Source organism: Nyctibius grandis, chromosome 13 (genome assembly GCF_013368605.1).
Source record: "Nyctibius grandis isolate bNycGra1 chromosome 13, bNycGra1.pri, whole genome shotgun sequence".
Classification (NCBI taxonomy): domain Eukaryota; kingdom Metazoa; phylum Chordata; class Aves; order Nyctibiiformes; family Nyctibiidae; genus Nyctibius; species Nyctibius grandis.
The window spans coordinates 3,010,624-3,030,968 of record NC_090670.1 but is presented as its reverse complement, the minus strand read 5'-3'; the positions used below and the strand labels follow the sequence as shown (position 1 = coordinate 3,030,968).

Genomic DNA, 20,345 nt, shown 5'->3' with positions numbered 1-20,345 from the left:
AAGCTTGACGTGGTTAATTTTAGTTGTGATTTAGGTTAACGGCACTGAAGTCATCAACTCTTCCAATTTCCAGAGACATCCTTGATTTCACCTCAATATCCCTTTTCTATCCCCTGTGAGGTAGCATTCCACACAAATAATATGAAACACTGCATAACAGTTGCATCCACACTAGTTTTATTTGAAATATATATGAACAGCTTACCTATTTTTGACATAATCATCTTGACCTTAATTCCTTACCCCTGATTTTTTTATAGTATTGATCTTCATTTTGTGTCAAGAGTTTAGAGAAATGATGCTGCTGGATCTTCCTTTATTTTTCTATATTCTTAGGTCTAATCTAGCTGTAATTACTCTTCCAAATGTTAATCTATTAATGAGTTCCTAGAGGATTTAATGGCATTTCACTGCTGACAAGCAGATTTTGGAAGTTTGTCTAAGTCCTGGATATTTTATTCAGACATTTATCTTGATATTTCATATTTAATTGAGGTGCTGCTTCTATACTCTACAGGGCTCTGCAGGAGAGCTGGAATTCACCAGACCTCGCTAATGAAATGGAGAGAAAGGAAAAATGGGGATTCTACTTTCTTTAGGTCTAGACTAGAGTTTTCAACTATTGTAAGAAAGATTCAGAGCCGATGAGTGTGTTAGAAAAGCAGAAGTTCATAGGCTCTGGCAGTATACATTTTCCAACATTAATTTGCACACTATTTCCCCACTGGAAGGTTTACTGTGCCACACCTCGATCTCCCAGTGCTTGCCAAATCACCATTCAGGTTCCCAAAATGGACTACACAGTTGAAAAAATCTAGAAAGCAGAGTCTCATTTCTCTGGAGGGGTCTGTGAAGCCAGGAGCAGTCAGCCAGTAGACTGGCTGCAGACCTCCTCACCTCCTATCCAAACCTACCACAGTTTCATGCCTGTGATATCGCTGCTCCTATCTCCCTGGCTGAATTCCATCCTCAATAAGAGGAATAATAAGAAAAGTTAACACAGTTTCAGTTGGCAAAGAACTGAATTGCTAACGTTTTTTTTTAGTTAATACTAAGACACATATTTCTTTCCAATTGACCTTAGTTGATACTATTTGAATTCTAATAACAAGTAAATTTTTAATAGTGTTCTAAAGTTCACAGTCCTTAACTAATGCATTATTGAGAAAATAATTGGCATTTAGGCCTGTCAAAGAAAAAGAATAACCCTGACACAGTAAGCAGGAGCTGTGCTAAATCTGAAATGACGCCTGATAGTGGCCAACAAGAAATACGATGGTTAGAGTTACTGTTTCTGGGCAAGAGAACAGTGGTTAGGTTTATACTTTGAACCATCTCAGTCTGGAAATGGGCACCCGCAAAGAGTATGGATGACTTGTTGGTCTTCTGAGCTACTTATAGTATCTCCAGTTGCTGTAAGAACTGGAGATGAACAAGGTAAACAGCTGGTCTGAAAACTAAGATAGGATCTGTATGTCTGAAAGCCAGCTGGATCCCATTCATCTTTTGCAGTGTGTCGGGAAGTCATTCACTTGAAATATGTATTTTGCCATTTAAAATGCATTTTTTTTCACTGCGTACATATAGTTGTTTCAGTTGTAGTCAACTGGCAATTATTTTCCCACCAAATTTAAGAAATCATAAAAACACTTCTACGTTTACTGATTTTTAATACCAGATGTTCACTTGCTAATTCCATTACCTTGTGACTACTTCCTATCAATTCATTAATTGCCAGCTGCTCAGCCAAACAGAAAACCGCAGCTAATCAGATGGCATTGGTAAACAGCCAAACAAGAGCCGCCTTCTTCACCATTTCTTAAATTAGCAGTCACTGTGAAAACTATGGCAACCTTCACTTGGATATTAAGATCTTACCTTCACATTTTACTTTGAGTCTGGAAGTATAATATTGACCAAAATTGGAAAGGATCTTGCAGTGGGAACTTTCTACTTGTACCCCCTCCTATGAGCTGTTTCACCCAGTGCTGCTCCTGAATGAAAGGCAGGCACTCCCAGGACTAATGATGACAATGCTATTTCTAATCTATGTTATAGCTATATTAGTTATTAAGTACAAATGCAAATGACTAAGCCAATACTAAAAAGATCTGAGCCAGAACTAAAAGCTACTATGTGCCTGGCCTAACAATATTCCCTTGCAAGCTTTGCAAAAAAGAGATGTACTTGCTTCTTACTTCATGCTTTTCCACTTGCAAGTTTAAATAAGTATCCATGGCTTGTTCTTTAACCTAGCAGCTAGGTGTCTCGGTGCTAAGCAAGGCGTCCTTGGCATTGCAGGGAGAGGGATATGCCTCCCTTCAGAGGAGCAGAGATGAGAAGGTATTTAAGGCAATTTTTAGGGACCTGAACATCTCCCAACACAGTAGTTTCTCTGCATCACCAAATAAAAACTGCACACTCACTTCTCCTTTGCTACAGATATAGCCACAAAAATTAGCCTTATAAGAAGCAAACTTACGTCACTCCCCTAACATATTCTAGTACCCATTTCAGCAATAAGCTGCCAGCAATGAACACATGCTATGAAACAGGACAGAACAAATCTAATGAGAAAAATAACATAAATTTTATGGAAGTTTTGTTTTATAAATCTTATAATATCCTGAAAACAATTCAGAATGAATTGAATGCACAGAGAGATAATGAAATTAAATGCTATAAATTCTGTAACGAGAAATGTTTTTATACTGAGAAGAATTGTTTCAGAGTATTCTGAGATCGCCACATTTTTCTGGCTGTCAGGTAAATATTATGAATGTGAGTTGTACGGCACACAGAAAATAGCACCTCTCAGCAATAATTACACAGCCCATCTGTATTCTCTTTAGGGAATTTAAAATCATGTCATATACATCCTTTACAAATGCTTTAACCATCCCACAAAATCAGAGGAAGAACAGAACACAAAGAGAAGGAGACTCAAAAATTTCTACTGCATGTCTGGATCACACAAACAGAACAAAGCATTGTTTGTACTATCAGTAGACCAAAATATTCAGACAGAATTGTGTAGACTTAATGTGAAGTACAAGATTTCAGTCTCCCTACCAAAACAAACCAATGCATTTCACCTAAAATGTCCTTTTTTCTTTTTTTTTTTTGGGGGGGGGGCGGGAAGGGGGAGGAAGTGGGTGGGTTTCGGTTTCTTTCTCAAGTACATTGGGGTGAAATTCAAGAAATATGACTTCAGAGACAAAAATGAAAATGCTTTATTTTGAGGGTTTTTTTTGAAACAAAGCATTTCTATTACACTTGATTTTCTCTGGGTTTTCCAGCTGCATGCAAAAAATGTGCCATTTATTCCTAATTGGGACCTCGATAAGAGCACAAAGAATAAGAGAAAAAAGAATAAGAGAAAAGCAGGAATACAGCAAGCATGAGGGAATGACGACAGAAGAAAAATGGACAGCAGGAAACCAATTTGCAGAAATACTCCTACTCAGGAGAAGCACATCTCTCAGCAGCTCAGAAGAGGTTGTTAGAGAGCCAGAAGGAAAGGGAGAGAGAACGATGAGGAGGAGAAGAGATGGAGGAGGAAGGGTGAGACATGAGCAAGGGAAGTGCAAAGTATGTGAGGTGAATAGAACAGGCAGCAAGGAAAAACTGGGTGAAAAGCATCAAAGAGCCTCTCAGATCCCTGGGATAGAGTTTTGCCTCATTACTCTCAGTGCTCTTGATACGTAACACAGAAGAGAGCAGCTTCAGGCTCCTGGTTTGGATGCGGTTCCCACAATTTCAAGCCCACCCTAACCACAGTATCTCCCACCAACCTGTTTCAAAGGACGTCTGGGAAAGTGGCCTTTGAGTGAATATGCACTCGCATAGCTACAGCTCCAGAAACTTGGCTCTTGCCAGCCCTCCTCCTTATACCTTCCTAAGCTTACACCAAGGCCAGTAACTGGATTGCAGAGTTCATCCCATTGAAGAATAGCTCTGGAAAAAAAGAACTAGCAGGAGAGCAGATGCAAGAGGGAGAAGAGGGAGGGTGGTGAAGTCAGTGTTGCTGTCAAATTTTGGTTTTGCCATGTGACACCCTCAATTATACAGATTCTTCAGAACCATTTGAGCCAAGTTGCAAATGGAGCAAGCCCTTTTAGCTGCACAGTACATCCCTGAAAGAGTGGATTTATTACAGGGGCACTGTCAGAACTGTAGCTGTAGCACTGCTAGCGGGTGCTGCTATAATCACATCAGATCATATTATAGATGGCTAAGAAGGTTTTGCGAGCCTGGCCATCGTGCCTGCCTAATTTATAGTGTTCCTGTCAGGAAGAAATCAAGTTTCATAGTTATGACATTTCTTTCTGGAGCACTAAATGTTAACTTTGCTGATCACGCATATCTTGGTAGAACAGCTTACTTCTAAATGGCAAACGTGATATAAAAGGCATAATGACTTCATTCAAAACCTTTATAAAGCAGCTGATTCTCACACCTATAGAAAACAGATCAAGTGGTATTTTAGTCATCAGAGTATGGAAATAGATACACACTCATATATTCCATTCATTTCTCCCATTTTAAGTAACGTCATGATGCTAGAATTGCAGTCTATCTAAAACTAGTCATTTTTTGTACTTATTAAATGCACTTAAATAACGTCATATAATAAAATACTGCTGACAGGTAACAACAGCAGCAATGCTTTTTCACGTTTCGTTTTGTACAAGGATTTCATCTTAACTGATCGTCTTTCAGAGCTAGATGATTGTACATAAGGGAAGGAAAGGAAAGGACAAAAGGAGTCTCGTATTGTCTGTAAAACAACTCATCACAGTTTTAGCGCTCAGAACAAATGAGAGAAAGATGCAGCATCACTTGACAGGTGAGAGTAACACAGCAACGGATGCACACTTTCCCTCTGTCACATTAGCTACTGGTGTATTTTCCTCTACATCATGTAGAGGAAATAATTCCCACTAGAATGCTGATGCGACCTACTGTTGCTGTGGAGATATTGTGTATCCTCTAGTGCAGGTGTTGGGGAAAAAATAGCTGTAAATGAGTAACTAGCACCAGCAAGGGACTGCTAAAGAGCATCCTTAAGCCAGACTCCTCGCAAAAACTGTAGTTCATGTTACAAAGAACTAGCATTGTTTACAAGTACATATTTAATCTTCATTTTGACATACTGATAGCATTTAAAATATAATCAAAGCTTATGCAGAATACTTGCTGCTACAAATATTCCACTGCTGTATTTAAGTTCTGGTTTTCTCAAGAGGTCTCTGAACAGTTAAAGAAAAGGTTATGGAGTGAAACGAATGGAACCTCAATTAATTTCTAACAATCCAGTGACTTGCATTAACTAATGGACAGTTGCACAGCAGAGATATTATGTTTCCCCTGCCCAGTCAACAACTGTGCAGATACACTAATGACAAGGATAATTTTTTATAGATCTTAATCCTAAATAGTCTTTGACTGGGGAACGTCCCCCCAACCCCAAATTTTACCAGCCTCCCAGAATCCAAGAAAACAAAATGTAAACAAAATCAAAGTATTAAGAACAACATTTGCCCTAATTTGGAAGTAAGGTAAAGAAGAAAAACAACCTGAGGCAATTTTGTAGATGCTCAGGGCCATGAAGAAGATCAGAAGAAAAACAAAGACCTCCAGAACCCCAGCAACAGAGACATGTAATATTTTATGCTACTGTAATGTGACAAGAGAAATCTGCTTTCTTCCTTGAAAGTATGTTGATATCAGTAAATACAAGTATGAAGAATAAACACGTGGTTGTGTACTACCAGTTTCTTTCCCTGCTTGACGTAGAAACAAAATTTCCTGCAGCGGCAAGCTGTGACAACAGAAAGTACAACACTAACTAATTTATTCTCACAATTGGCCTGTAATATTGGCAACAGTAACTTTCTCAATGATAAAATGACAGTATTTTATAATTAAGGTGTTTTACAATAAAGATACAACAGATTAAGTTCAGCAAATCAGAGAAAGTTATTAGAATAAAGCAGCTCAGAACTTTGGGATTCCAGTATAGTGGGGATACATGAGTGTAAATGAGCCTCAATATCAAAATAAAAAGACATGTACTTTCCAGAACAGATAGCTCTAGAGACTCATATATTTAAAAACAAAGAAAAATGGACTAAAATAACTACCTTTGAAAGTTGTCAACAAAAAACACACATGCAAACATACACAAAAGTTCATTTGGTAAAACCTTTCATTTTTGCCCGACAAAGAGAGGACCCACTGTGTTTCACAGAATCCCATAGCACCAGTTCTTCACATGCACTGATCCTACAGCCTTCTACTTTGAAAATTTCTTGTCTCAACATATTTTTTAGTGTGTGGCAGGACTTCAGCTCTCAACACAGGAGTGAACTTTTCTTAACAACCTGCTTGGACAAGACTATCAGAAGCCTTTCAAAAGTATAAACATGTTTTATCCAGTCAGAAGGAAATTCAGCTGTGGCTACCAGAGACCATACTCACTGATATACTTCTGATGATTTTCTGTGCTAGTAACCTGTTCTAGAATTGCACTGCACAGAGTTCCTGTTACTTCTATAGCATTTTCCTTTAAGTATAACATTAAGTTTGATTTTAAACAACATTTTAGAATAGCTTTTGAGCTTTAACAGATGCAGCACTGCTTATTCCCTTACCCCCTAGTGAGTGGTAGTATCTGTTTTTAACTACATCACAGATTTGTAGATAGAGCAGAGCATGTTAACTTCTCAACTGTACTCGAGAGTATTTCCTTAAACTGAAGCACTACCAGGAACTGCAGACCAGGTGTGCTATAGGCAGGATAAGCTCCTCGCCTCTTAGTTATCTCCCTTGAGAAAGTCACTGTAAATGTTTTTGTTAGTCACAAAAAGCTATTTTTTCTAAGTCTCACAGATTACTCTTACCTTTATAACAGATGCCCCTGCCCTGGAAAGAGGACTGTGCATCTGGGCTGCTGCAGCCATGTTAGCTATCGTATTGAGGTGGTTCATCTGATTCATTGCCATTGCAACCGAAGCGGGAGGTAGGCTGACGGGAAGCAGAGGGTGGGGCATCATCATGAACGGCAGGTCTATCCCTAAAAGAGAGCATGGGCAGGTTACATGTGTCCGTCCCTCATTTTATAACCCAACACCTTAATTTTTAGAGTCTATATTCTACTGGAACATTGACTAGTCAAACTCATATTATTATGTGTTAATAATTTTGATGTTACATAGGGTGTAATTGTATTCCAGAAAAGGTTGTATGGTTTGTATTAGGGGAAGAAACATATAGCTGTAAAGTAACACAATATTAGCAAAATGTGTATATAACAGTGCTTAAACTCAGTGATCTCTTTATTAAGAGCAATAAAGAAAAAAACCCCACAAAACATGCAGATATTTGCATGTTTTTCCAATACATCAGATGAATATTAATTAATAATTTTATCTGACAGTATACTCCTACCAAGTCCCCTTACTATTATTAGTTCACATACACAGGAACCTGAGACTAGATTTTGATATCAGGACTATTTCTTGAATACAGGAAGCTGTGGGTTGGACTCCAGACACCCCTGAACTACCACAGAGAAGGTCTGTGAACTGGAACATGTAATGAGAGGTTAAAACTGTTGCCAGAGGTTTTAATTTCCAAAAAGTCACTTTAAATTGCCTTCTGTTATGGATATAAAACAACGTAAGAAGGTATGAAATTCATCTGGACCAACTTGCAGAGCTTGACATTGCCAAAAAAGTGATGCTACTGCTAGCAAGAATTGGATTCTCGTGTTTCATTAATATCTGTTTCAGCATGTGTATTACTTGCTGTATTTAGTAATGACTACAATGGAAAGCAAGACCATGACATCAACTCACTGAAAAAATTGTTTCAGGTTATTTTGCATTTAAGAATTCTTTAGAGACACCACTTGAAGATAGCTACCTTTGGGCATTCAAAGTTATTTTTTCAGAAAAAATAGGATTCATTCTGCCAAACAAAATGCCTTATTGTTTTTCTAAATGAAATTTAGATTAGAAATTCTCATTTAAAAATTCAGGTACAAGTAGTAAATAACATGACCATATGTTATTCACATTGATTATTTCTAGAAGTTTTTTAACTTTTGGCTCTATCTTAACTATTTTAAATGAGAAGGCCAGTCACCATTTTGGTGTATGACAGAACCCACAATAAAAAATATCATTGACTGATACAGCTTATGCTATTCCAAAACAATTTGACTATAGTGATAGGAAAACACCACTGTGCCCACCACAAAAGGCAGAACTGCGTATGTGCTAAGCTCCCACATTACTTCTGTTTAGCTTGAGTATATCAAGATGAACAACTGCGATGTCTTATGATTCAATATGTATTTTATATGACGATCCACAGCAATATTAATTATGATAGGTAATAAGCAAAGCCCACATATATCTCCCTTCACTTCAAACCATACTGACATCCCCTTCAGTGCTTACATCCATAAGCCTTTGTTCCCCTGCATATCTCCCTTAACAGCCCAATAATCTTTACTCATACTCCATAGAGTTCCAAAACTCCCAGACACCATCTGGCCACATTGAGTTGTATGTCTACTTAAAGTCCAATTGACATGCAAACTAAATGCAAACTACAAACAGAATTTAACAGCACATCACCAGTTTTAAGACACAATCCGTCAAACATTTCAGAGGACTATGAAGAAAATATATCCTACACTTGCAAATCATTGGACATAATGTCTGACATTCAATAAACCCTTTAATAGCCTATAGACATTTGTCTACTACCATATCTACTAGAAAATATCTTTAAAGTTTTCTTTAACAGCAAAGAACACAATATCCCTCTATGTAAAATATATACAGGGATTAAATTATACAAGAATATAAAATGAAAGGATAAACTACAGTGAATTTGACTCCTATGATCTGGTGATTCTTAACTACTGACACTTAACCCAAAATGCTCAGGTCCATACCCCCCCATGAACAAAGCAGACGTGTATTGTAGGAGTTATTTCAATAGCTTTGATTTGTTCAAGTTCGGGGCCCTACATAGGTAGCAGGGAACTATCTGCTCCTAAAATTGTGTAAGGAGCCAGAAATGTCATTCATCCACTAAAACTAACACCAAAAACCAACGTTCAAAACTTTGAGGATGAAGACCTTAAACAAATAACAATAATTCAGAAATAGTGAGATTTTCATTCTTCATCCATCATCATCTGTTAGAATTAACTTTACTCCTCACTAATTTTTAAAATACTAATCCTGAAATATCTTTCTTGGAATAACTTTCCCTTCCCTTCCTTCCCTCTTTGGGTGCAAAGGAGAAGGGGAACTGCTGGCTTCCCACCTGCTCCCTTCCTAAGGGAAGGAAAAGAGATGGGTTTGAAGGGAGCTTTTAAGTTCCAAATCCAAACTTTATCAGTGTCATTTTATTCCAGTTGCTTTCGATACCTGGGTTCAATGGATGACCTTGCCCACACCTGGCAGGTACAAGGCAAAACAAGGCAGAGGGATTGCTTCTGCTCGCTTTTAACTAGACATTTTGCATTTATTCCTGGCTCTTATATTTTTATTTGGTGGTCAGCATTTTCACCATTTTCACCCAGAAGAGAGTTTTCTCATATAGCTAAAATTTTAAGCAATTTAATGGTTATTTTTCCCTTCAGTCCAGGCCGTGGAAATATCGATTAAGGACTGACAGTCCCTTACCCAGCACTGGGTGACTATTCAAAGAGGGCAGCTCTATCCCAGTGGGTGGCTTAGACATGATGCAGAAGTGCAGCAGACAGTGGGACGACTGACCCTCCTGTTGCTCATGTGTCTCCCATCCACTTCCCCCACCTCCAGGAGGCTGGGAAGGAACGCAAGCCCAGCCTCCAAGCAGGGCTCCACGTAAGAGCACAGTACGTACTGTTGGTGAGCAGGTGATTCTGCTGGAGAGGACTGAGCGGGTGCGCACTTCCAAGGCTCGACTGCCCTGACAGTGTGGGGTGACCAATGCTGTGCTGTGACCCCGTTGTAATGGGAGACTGAAGCTTGTCTTTATCCCAGGAGGATTCACTCCCACCTGCAAAACAGGGTACAAACAAACCATAAAAGGCATATACTTTTCTTTAAAAGACATTTAGCTCGATTAGCGATGAGCTAATGCTCTTTACCATAGCTAAGCACCTAACACAAACAAAGCACCTGAAACCTACACCTGAATTTCTATTAAAATAAATTAACAAATATGCATCAGGCAAAAAATATTAGAAACTTCCAGCATCATCTACCTTCATAACACAAGTTTCTGGAAACAGGAAAAGCTAAATGTTTAAGTATAAAAATCATCCAAGTAAACATCAGTCACAATTAAGTAAATAAGGCAGAAAGGGAACATCTGAGGCACTGAATCACAGTCTCCTGCTATCCCAGGGAATCACGCCATCCAGTCCCTGCCAGAGACTAACCGGTGTCCATTCTCGGGCTCGTCAAGTCTCTCACCACTGTTAATCTCACTGGAGAGCCGCTCCGCCATTCACTCCTCCAACGCTCACTAGCATTCTAGCTTAAATTCATCCCTGAACAGGTTACAACAATTTATGCTGCTGCTGTGTTCTCTTTGAGCTTCACTAGCTTTTTCTCCACTGCTGGGTTTGATCCTGGGGATGTCCTCAGTGAAACACTTCACTTTGCTAGGTTAAACAAGCCAGGCAGTAGGTTGGGCTTGGAAATCATCAATATTCAGGAATTTAAATTTACAGAGTCCAGATATCTATTATGCCCAGTAATTACTGTCTACAACAAAACCACAGCACAGCAAACTAAGCACTCGTGCTTGGTCTAGAACATCTGCATGGTCTTCTGCAGAGAGGGGGTTCTGCAGCAATTTTCCAGAACGTAGTTTTCTTCAGTATTACACTTATACACTTGAATAACAAGTTCCTTTCAAACAGCAGTTAAGTAGACCGTGTTAGTGAATTCTGAAATACATCTGCTCCACAAAACAAACCACCTTAAAAAAGTTAGACTGAACATTTCTAGAGTAAAAACGTACTTTAAGAACACTCTCTTCTCAGGTCCGCCCCACATTTTCAATTAGATTATAGATTGTTATGAAAATGTGTAACTGCAGTATTGACTTTGTTTTGAATTTATGAACAAGAATTCCAATTAGAATAAGTAAATAGATTACTGTGATGCAGCAGATAGAAGCAGCAAGCAAAACACATTTTAATTGAATATGAAAGTAACAGAAAAATTCCATTCTTTATGACAACACTTAGCTAAACATGATTAATACTGCTAAATGAAAAAGTTTGAAAGATCAATGATTGAGAAAAAAGGAAATCACTCCATCATTTTAGCACTATGTCCAAGTATGAATTACCTTCCTATAAAAGATTTGCAATTTGTAAAATGATGAGTAATACATTGACAAAGAAAGATACACTAAATTATGCCATGTGATATAATGTAACATGGCATAGTGCAGTAATTAGAAAAACCACTACAGTTAAGGCTGTGTCAGCATCTTTGTTATTTAATATACTGTATATCAGCTTTTCAAATAACATTTGACTGGTACTTAGCATAGAAGTTTTTCATTATGACTATTGTGAAACAGAGGCGGTATTATCTGGTAAAGGAGTTCTCAAGTTAAATGTGTAATTTAAAAAAGATTTTCCAAGGAAATGCTTAGCATTTGATTTTACCAAATTAATTTTATTTTTCTTCATATGCTTTTTCAGTAAATTTAAGTTTAATATTAACACTTTATTCTTCCTCAAAAAACACATATGATATGTACTGTTCACAAGACAGTTTGTCAGAGACTTTTGAATGAAAAAACTGCACTCTTCATCTAAAAGTCTCCCTCATCCTGTTTGCTTTTCTCCAACACTTCCAACCCCAGGCACAGATGGTCTAAAACTCTTAGCTCATTTACTTATTTCTGGAAGTTTCTCTTCTTTCCAAAGCCTCACGCATCTACCACCACGCTTCTGTGGCCCTGAAGCTGTAGTATCAGAGCACCCCACCAGCTTTCTGTGCCCAGCTTTACAACTGTTGCACGTTCTGTAGGCAAGTACCGTTATTCCTATTTTATAGATGGAGAATTGCACTGCAGAGCAAAGTGACTTCCTTAAGGAAATACAGGAAATCTGCAATGGAACAGGAAACCAAATTTAAATTATGTTGTACAGTCCAAATCACTGGACCAGTTTTCCTTACTGATGAGGACAATAATAATTTTTTTCCCCTGCAAATTCCACTTGTAAATCTGCTCCAGTATTCAGTGCCAGTAACACAAGAATAAATTGCAATACACTTATCTCAACAGACCATTCCTGTATTCTTATGTTCCCTACCACTTCTCCTTACAGAAAAAAAATACTGCTGAGGGTATGACGTATAATAAAAGTGCATGTTAAATGACATCTAGCCTGTAGTCTGCAGTATACCACATAGATAACAGCTTCATCACTTAATCTGGACTGCATATACTATGTAGTAGCAAGTCTCTTAAAAAGAAAATAATAATTTGAACGTCCTACCTAGAACTGTTCAATTGTGAAGTGTTTTATAAGGGCAGTATGATTATCCCCAACAAGTGGGAAAGTTGAGGTGCAGAATTATGAAGCAACTTCCTCCATGTTACCTGGTAGAGTAATGGTGAAACTGGAAGAGAAATCAGGTCTCACGGGTCCTACTCCTGTGCTCTATACCATCGGCACTTCCATCTCATCCTACTCACAGTCCCTTTGCACAGCTAAAAAATAATAGTTTTAAAAGAAAATCTGCATCCTTCCCTGCAGTGTCTATTCCCATACAGTAAGAAAAAATTACATATAAATTAATAGTAAGCCAGAACTAGATTAATATTATAAACCAAATATGTAAAATGCAAACGTGTGAGAATATACTCAGACCTTTTACTGTCATACAGCTTTTAAAAAGGTTACTTATTTTTGAGCATACACATTTTCTTATGTAGTAACACAGTTGTCAGTATGTTATATCAGCAAATACATATTTGACATATATACATATCAAATTCTTTCTTACTATAACAATTACTGAATACATCTATAACAAGTAAGTCCTTCTTTATATTTCAAATTTAGGTTTAGCCACAATTTTTCAGATTTCTGTTCCTTGTCATTTTTTGTCCAAATAGGTGCCATCAATAAGGCAAAGACGTCACATGTGGATTCTAAATCCTGTCTTGGGTATGATAAGCTTACAGGTGAAACTAAAAATGCAACCTTATGATATGAATCATGCAATACACCACAGAGAAATAGATTTATGGGAGTCAAATTTCTTTTCTTTCATTATATTCAAAAGGTTTGGTCTTTCAAGAAATTTATATTAGGAAAAAAAAATTTCTTTGTCCATACTAAGCTAGTGAAGGCTCTAATTCTTTTTATATAGCAGATAATGAGTCTGAAATTAAACAATGATCCATACTACTGTATATAGAGAGACGGACTTCAAGTACTTTCTTTCAGGTGTATATGAAACAAAAGTGGAAAGAAGAGAGCAAATATGGAACACTGTAAGGAAAATGGGACAACGGAAACCAGCAATGGGACTTACTTTACCTCTTGTATATGAAGAGAAATATAGCTTTTTCTTTATTTTAAATGAAAAATAATATTTCATTTTAAAATGTTAGTAACTTGATTCATAAGTGTCATAGGAATATTATTAGAGCACTCAGAAGTCTGTTGATTTGTCAAAATGCCAATACATCATTCATACACTTTACAAAAAGCTTTATGTTTAACACTATTACCCACTACCCATATGACCTTCTCTCTGACAGATAAAACTAAAGGACAACACGGTAATTTTTCTTTATCTTGTTTGCATTCTAGTCGATCTTGTCCCCCAACAGATTGCACTCAGCATTAAAAAAGAGTAAGAGAGACAAGAACCTCCATCTTCCAGAGCTCCTGACGCTTGTCAGAAGCAAGCACAGAGACTGTGGTTTGCTTGAACGTAGTCACACCGAACCGGGAGGTAAAAGGCAGAGTAGCTGGCCAGGCAGCCGAAAGGACTGCAGAATGCTCTGGGTGCCCAGCCCAGGCAGCGAAGAAAAGGTCTGACCTGCTTCCACCATCCAGTTCAGGCCACGCAGCAAACGTGCGGTGTACAGTTCTGCTTTCAGATCTGCAGCTAAACGCACAATATGGATGGGAAAAAAAAGGCCTGATGGGCTGCACTGTACACAGTCACCTCCACAGAAACACAGTGCGTGTTTCAAAGTGCACAGATAAAGACAGACACTACACGGGTTTGCTAAGAGAAAGAGTTATTTATGATATACTTAATTATTAAAGTCTGGTATTTACCAGTCTTAACAGGTTATTTGAGAGAACTTATTTAATCAGTGCATGAATTACACTTATGTTCAACTAAGCAAAAGAAAAACTAACATAAATCCCAGTCCATTCACTTCTAAATTAAAATGTGGTGAGAGGGAAGCATTCCCTTAATGCCATTTTACAGCCCAGTGACCAAATTCTGTCTGTCTCTGTTCCCAAGTCCCCGGGAACAGCGAATTCAGACGAGTTCAGACGCACAGGGAGTGAAATCACAGGTAACACAGAGGGGAGATCGGCCTAGGCCGTACACACACATGCTGATGCTGATATACACTGTACTCACAGATCCACTGCAAGCTTATTTACAGTCATGTACATGTCTGTATGCAAAGCACCTCTGCTTAAGTTTCATTTTGTGTAGTTGAAGGAAATGCAAGTGATAAGCTCAGCTTCATTTTTCTGAAAATGCTGCTTCTCACCCATCTTTGATTTTCGTAATGTTATAAGATAACTCTTAAAGCTACATGTTTTCTAGCAATAAACCTCTTTGTGCATTTGTGCTCTTCAAAACAAAATCCAAAAAACTGCTTTTGGTGAAGATATATTTATAAAGATTAAATTAGTGTCTTGTTTTTAGGCATTGAAAGATCTCCAGAAAGTAATCAAAGTTCAATTTGGTGACAGTTTCTTTTTATTTGGTTTCAAATTCATTTTAGCAGCCTTAAAACTGTCTGGTGTAGCTAAATGAAATCCACTCTGTCAGAGGTACCTTCCAATTGAACAACCACACTGTTTCGATCTATGTCTGTCATTTTGGTTTTTTGTTGTGATACATTTCTGGAAAATTGAACTCAAATTGTTAAAAGCAATACCATCTTCACTGTCCAATTTTATTCTAAAATTATTTTTAAACACATTTTTCATGCTGTTGGGCATATTAAGCATAACATCAGCTGCAAAGAAAAAAGTATTCAGCGTGTTGCTATTTCAGCACTGATAATTTCAAAGTGTTTGCCACCTCTAGCTTCTTTTGTAAGTGTTAGCACACACAGGCCTTTGAAGTTTTTTGGCTTATCTAATATTCCAGTACTCCTCAAACAACAGGGCCTGTTTGCCAGCGTTCCCAGCCCCAGTGGTTTCAGGTGTCCCAGACTATTTGCTTTTACCAATATCCTAATCTCACCTCGATACTGGGAAAAACAGTCCCTTTTTTGGCCTACACAGAATATCCTCTGCCGAAAACAGAATCACAGAATCAACCAGGTTGGAGCCCTCTGGGATCACTGAGTCCAACCATTGCCCTGACACCACCCTGTCAACTAGACCATGGCACTAAGTGCCATGTCCAGTCTTTTCTTAAACCCCTCCAGAGATGGTGACTCCGCCACCTCTCTGGGCAGCCCCTTCCAATGTCACTTCAGCCAAGAACTTTCAGTGAATTCTGTTCATGGTATCAGCATTTGAATGTCCCAGGAAGAGAAGATTAGGTAGAAAAAATTTTTGTCATATTTGATAACTAAGAATCTCCCTAAGTAGTAGGAAACAAACCGTTACAAAACAGTAAGGGTAGGAAGATACCATCCAGGTCATATTCCTGGTGAACTGTCACTTTCCTGTCAGAAAAATATAGAACTGTGCTGGGTCAGGATTATGACCCATTTAACCCCAAATTCTGTCCCTCATATTGGCAGTAGGTGATGCTATTTATGGAGCCCATGCAAGCACGGACATCTTCTGTGGTCCTCAAATAAGCTTTCTTCCTTTAAAACGGGAACGAGATTTTTAATCAGCCCCCAAAAGCATGACACCTATCTGAAAATCTAAATGGAAGATTTGCAATGCATTCAAAGCTTTAATGCAATGATTTGTTTAGCTGTGGGTATTCGGCTATATCAACTTCTGGATTGTGCCCTACAAGAAAGTCATGAAAGTGTGTAGGGTAAGATATTAAAACTCAAGAAATCCAGTGATGGCTTTACTGGGCTACTTCCAAAAACTTATCAAGTGGTTCAGCAGATGTAATTACTGCTTAGCCCTGCCAAAGCTTTGAAATGTGCCCATTAATTCAGCAATTCCCAATCTGTCCATCAGTCAGTCATACTTAAAAAATATGTCTGTCACAACTTAGGTGAAGTAATCTGTTGATAATTATACAATAAGAAGGCATCTGAAGTCTGAATATAACTTCTAAACTTTTTGAAAAGTCTTAATGACAGCAATATCAAAGTTTATTTCACAGAAAACAGGGTATGAAGATAACTGGGAGTATGTCAGAATGTTTGATGCCAATTTAATTAAGTACAATTAATTACAAGAAGATATTTTTTTAGAAGATAAAAGCAGAAATGTAATATTTATTTAGGAACCCAACCATCCCTCCCAAACTGTCAATTGCTTCCTTTAAAATGAACAGAGATAAAGAAATAAGAAGGTGGGAAATACAATGTGTTCTAAAGTTCCCAAATTATGATTGATGATTATAGTGCTAAAGCACAATGCCAGAGAAGTCTCCTTGTTGTCAGTTACCTTGGAAAGTAACTGTCCTACAATGGGCCTTGCCAGTCAAAACAAAATCTCCCAATTATGATCAGGTGCTCTGTGTCAAAGACTCAGAACAGTAGAAAAACTGTTCTCTCTCTCTAACAACAGACTGGGTCATTCATCCCTTCCAATTACATGCACTAACATCCTGATGGCTATTAAAATATGGCAGAGTGTCTTCTCCTACTTTCTAAGACCGGTGTAGAGAAACTACTGCTCCAGCAACAAAATCTATTCAGCAACTCTTCTGTAGACAATTGTTAAAATATGGATGGCCTTTTCCAAGTAACTAATATTAAAAAATGGGAAAAATGTTGCAAAACAGGAAAGAGATGCAGAAAAAGGAACAAAAATGCAATATGATGTAAGGGACTAGTTCGACAAAACCACAAACTGCTCAAAGTGGCAGTATCGTCATTTAAACTCAAAACACCAAACATACCTCAAAGGGTCAGCTGATTCAACATGTACCACCAAAGCATCCCACTGAAGTGAGATTTAGCAAGACGAAACATCATATTTATAGAAAGTTTGATACAGACTATTACAAATAATTTTCATAAAAATACACTAATATTCAAAAGTGCTTCTCAAAGTTAGCTACCTGTACCCATTCTCCTCTTTTCTTTTGTTAATTTAATCATGCATAAGTATTAATCAAAACAAGTTGCTTTTTGGCTAGGAAGAAATGTGACACGCTGGAGAAAAGCTCTAAGAATTAATAAACGAAGTCTTTGCTGCTTTGCTACCTGATAGTTAACCATGTGATAATAAAGGGTGGGGGGAAGCTCGTAATCCTCAAATCAATAGCTAGATATTTCTAGCTTCCTAAATGGAAATGAGTCATAATATTTCAGGAGGGAGGGGCAATATAAGTAAAGGCAGAATGGCTCCTGGAATGATTGCATACTAACAGCTCCAGTCCATCTAGCCTAATACCTTCTCTCCAACAAGGGCCAAAAGCAATACTTACTAAAGAGAAAACCTACAGTGACAATTCCCCAGAATACTCTCCAACAATTAGGAACTTCCTGCAACAGAGGTATTTTCCTTGAATTTCATAACCTTTAATAGATTTTTCTTCCATTAAATTAAACAGATGTCAATTCTTTGCATCTACAATATCCTGCAGCAAGGAGTTCAACAGCTTGCCTGTGCACTGTATAAAAAGCTTCCTCATGTTATTCGCAGCTGTGTTGTTGGGGGCTTAACTTGGCATTTACTGCCTTCCTCTCATGTCTTCTAGTTCCTGTACTGGATGAAATACAGTAAGTAATAAATCCCTATGCAGTTTCTTCTATACAATGTGTAGTATAATTCTTGGAATTAGGGAATTTAGAATTAAAACCTAAACTTTCTTTCAGATCTGTGTCAATGTCAAAAGCATATGCCATCCCTTTCCAGAGAGATAATAAATGATGTCTATTCTCTGTCACTCAAGAAACTGTTGTAGGAACCTCGTCGAGTTTGAGCTAGCAGGCAGACAATACACCTTTGCATTCTTATTGGAAAGTTGGGTCAGGGAGACCCCTATTCCTGACACCTTACAGAACGTGCTTTTGACAGAAGAGGGCTTACAAAAATCTGCAGAGATCGTTATTTCAACAGACATGATGTTGGTGAACTCAAAAGAGGGGACAACCTTTAAATGCTCAATACTATTTTGAAATGTAACCACAGGATTATGGTTCATTCTTGCACAAACCGATCTGCTCCCTTCTGCACTCCAAATGGTTATTGCTAAAATTTTATTAATAAGTGTGTGACTGTATCACTATTTATTTTTCTATACAAAGATAATGATACAGTACTAGAACATGATATCTCTTCTGGTTTAGGACCATCAACAGAAAAGTTAACTGTTTTCTACTGCAGGACCAAAGTCTGTCTTCAGAAACACGTTCATTTCACAGAGAGAAATAAGGTCAAAACGTTGGTCTATCATGTTTTCATTACTGTTTATGATGCACAAGCCAGAAATAAAATGGCTTAACTTTCAGATCTTGAACACAGTTTGTAGGGCTGGCTGCCAGAAAGGATAAAACATACGTCCTTCTAAACTCAACAACTGCAGCCAGCAAGCAAGGAACTAGGATTCATGTTCCAGCAAGGACAATCATTGACACCTTCACTCACCACAAATCAAGTAGTTTTGCTTTTGTTTTTTTTTTTTTAAAAAATTACTTAATATTTTCCCATATTTAACAACTTACTTAAACAACCACTGAGATACATGTACTTTAACTAGTCAGACAGTTTAGCTTGATTTTGAGAGGCTTTGAGAACGTCTTGACATCCACAGCAGACAGGTAATGCTACGCTAGAAAATCAGATCGTTCAAGTTTCAACAATTTATCATTTATTATTTCTTTGAAATAATTACTATGAACAGTTCAAATTACAGATCGTAGTCTTCTGAATTAATTTGTAGTGACATAAATGAAATATGGTTTTATAATCTTTTCAAAAATTCCTAATACTAAAAGAACTCTGTAATATAAAGTATGGCTTGAAAGAATTAAACAGTCTGTGGCACTTCATACATACACATTTGGACAATCTTCCAAACCCCTGCCAACTTGAAGCATCTACAACAGAACTCAGTGACACTGGAGATTTTACTAGAGACTGAGAGGTTGCAAAAGGGACGCCTAGCATCCTTTCATACTGAATCTGAATGACTGTAGAAGCTCTCCAACAAGATTCACTCTCAGAAGCCCCAGTTTCCATGAAGGATCAGCATGTGCAGACACTTGCACAGTTCCAACAAGTTGTGTCAGTATGGGGAACGTTGGCAAGGTATATACTAATTCTGAAGATGCACCACGTTTTATCTCTGGCATTTGACTCCTTGCACTAAGTTCTTACTGACTTCCAAAAAATTTAGAATGCTGCCAAAACCAGGAGAGCCTGTGAGTAAACCTAATTCACATAAAAGGTCAGCAGTGAAATCTACTGTTTCATTTAATGTCAGCCTAAAAATAACATGCAAAAAAATCTTGAACTATATTAGCAGCCAACTTTGTAATTCTTTTAAAAATCACTTTCATTTTTGCTCATAGTAATAGCTGAATATATACCTACCACAGCACTTGGACACCTTATACATTCAATCAGTCTTTGATTTTCAGAATATTTTTCTCGTTCAGCAAACCTAGCCATTAGGTGGTCCCATCTAATCTCTAGCGCAATACTCCTCAATGAGCATCAGTGGGAGCTTTGCATTAGCTTCTCTAAGGAGCAGCATCAGACCCCTACAAAAGACCAACAGTGCCAAAGAATCTATTCAAGAAAATACATCCTAATTTTGTTATTGTGTAAAGGACATTCTACATCTTCAAATTAATATTTCTTTCTGAAGTATACAAAATCATAAATAGCAACTATCATTAGAACAAATAGTATTAAAATGTTGATATTAATAGCAGATAAAGTGAAAATATTTCTTAAGAAGAAAAAGTGAAAGGCTTCAGCAACAAAATACAATAGC

The 20,345-nt window shown here is 37.6% G+C and overlaps 1 protein-coding gene across 2 annotated transcripts in view; it reads right to left on the bottom strand.

The window, feature by feature from the left end:
• Positions 1-20,345, bottom strand: part of DACH2 (dachshund family transcription factor 2) — a 289,154-nt gene that overhangs the window by 57,250 nt on the left and 211,559 nt on the right. For both annotated transcript variants that reach the window (XM_068411860.1, XM_068411861.1), the window contains exons 4-5: positions 9,913-10,068; positions 6,906-7,078 (exon numbers count right to left, since the gene is read on the bottom strand). In XM_068411860.1, the coding sequence (XP_068267961.1) occupies positions 6,906-7,078; positions 9,913-10,068 (329 nt within the window). The remainder of the gene's footprint in view (positions 1-6,905; positions 7,079-9,912; positions 10,069-20,345) is intronic.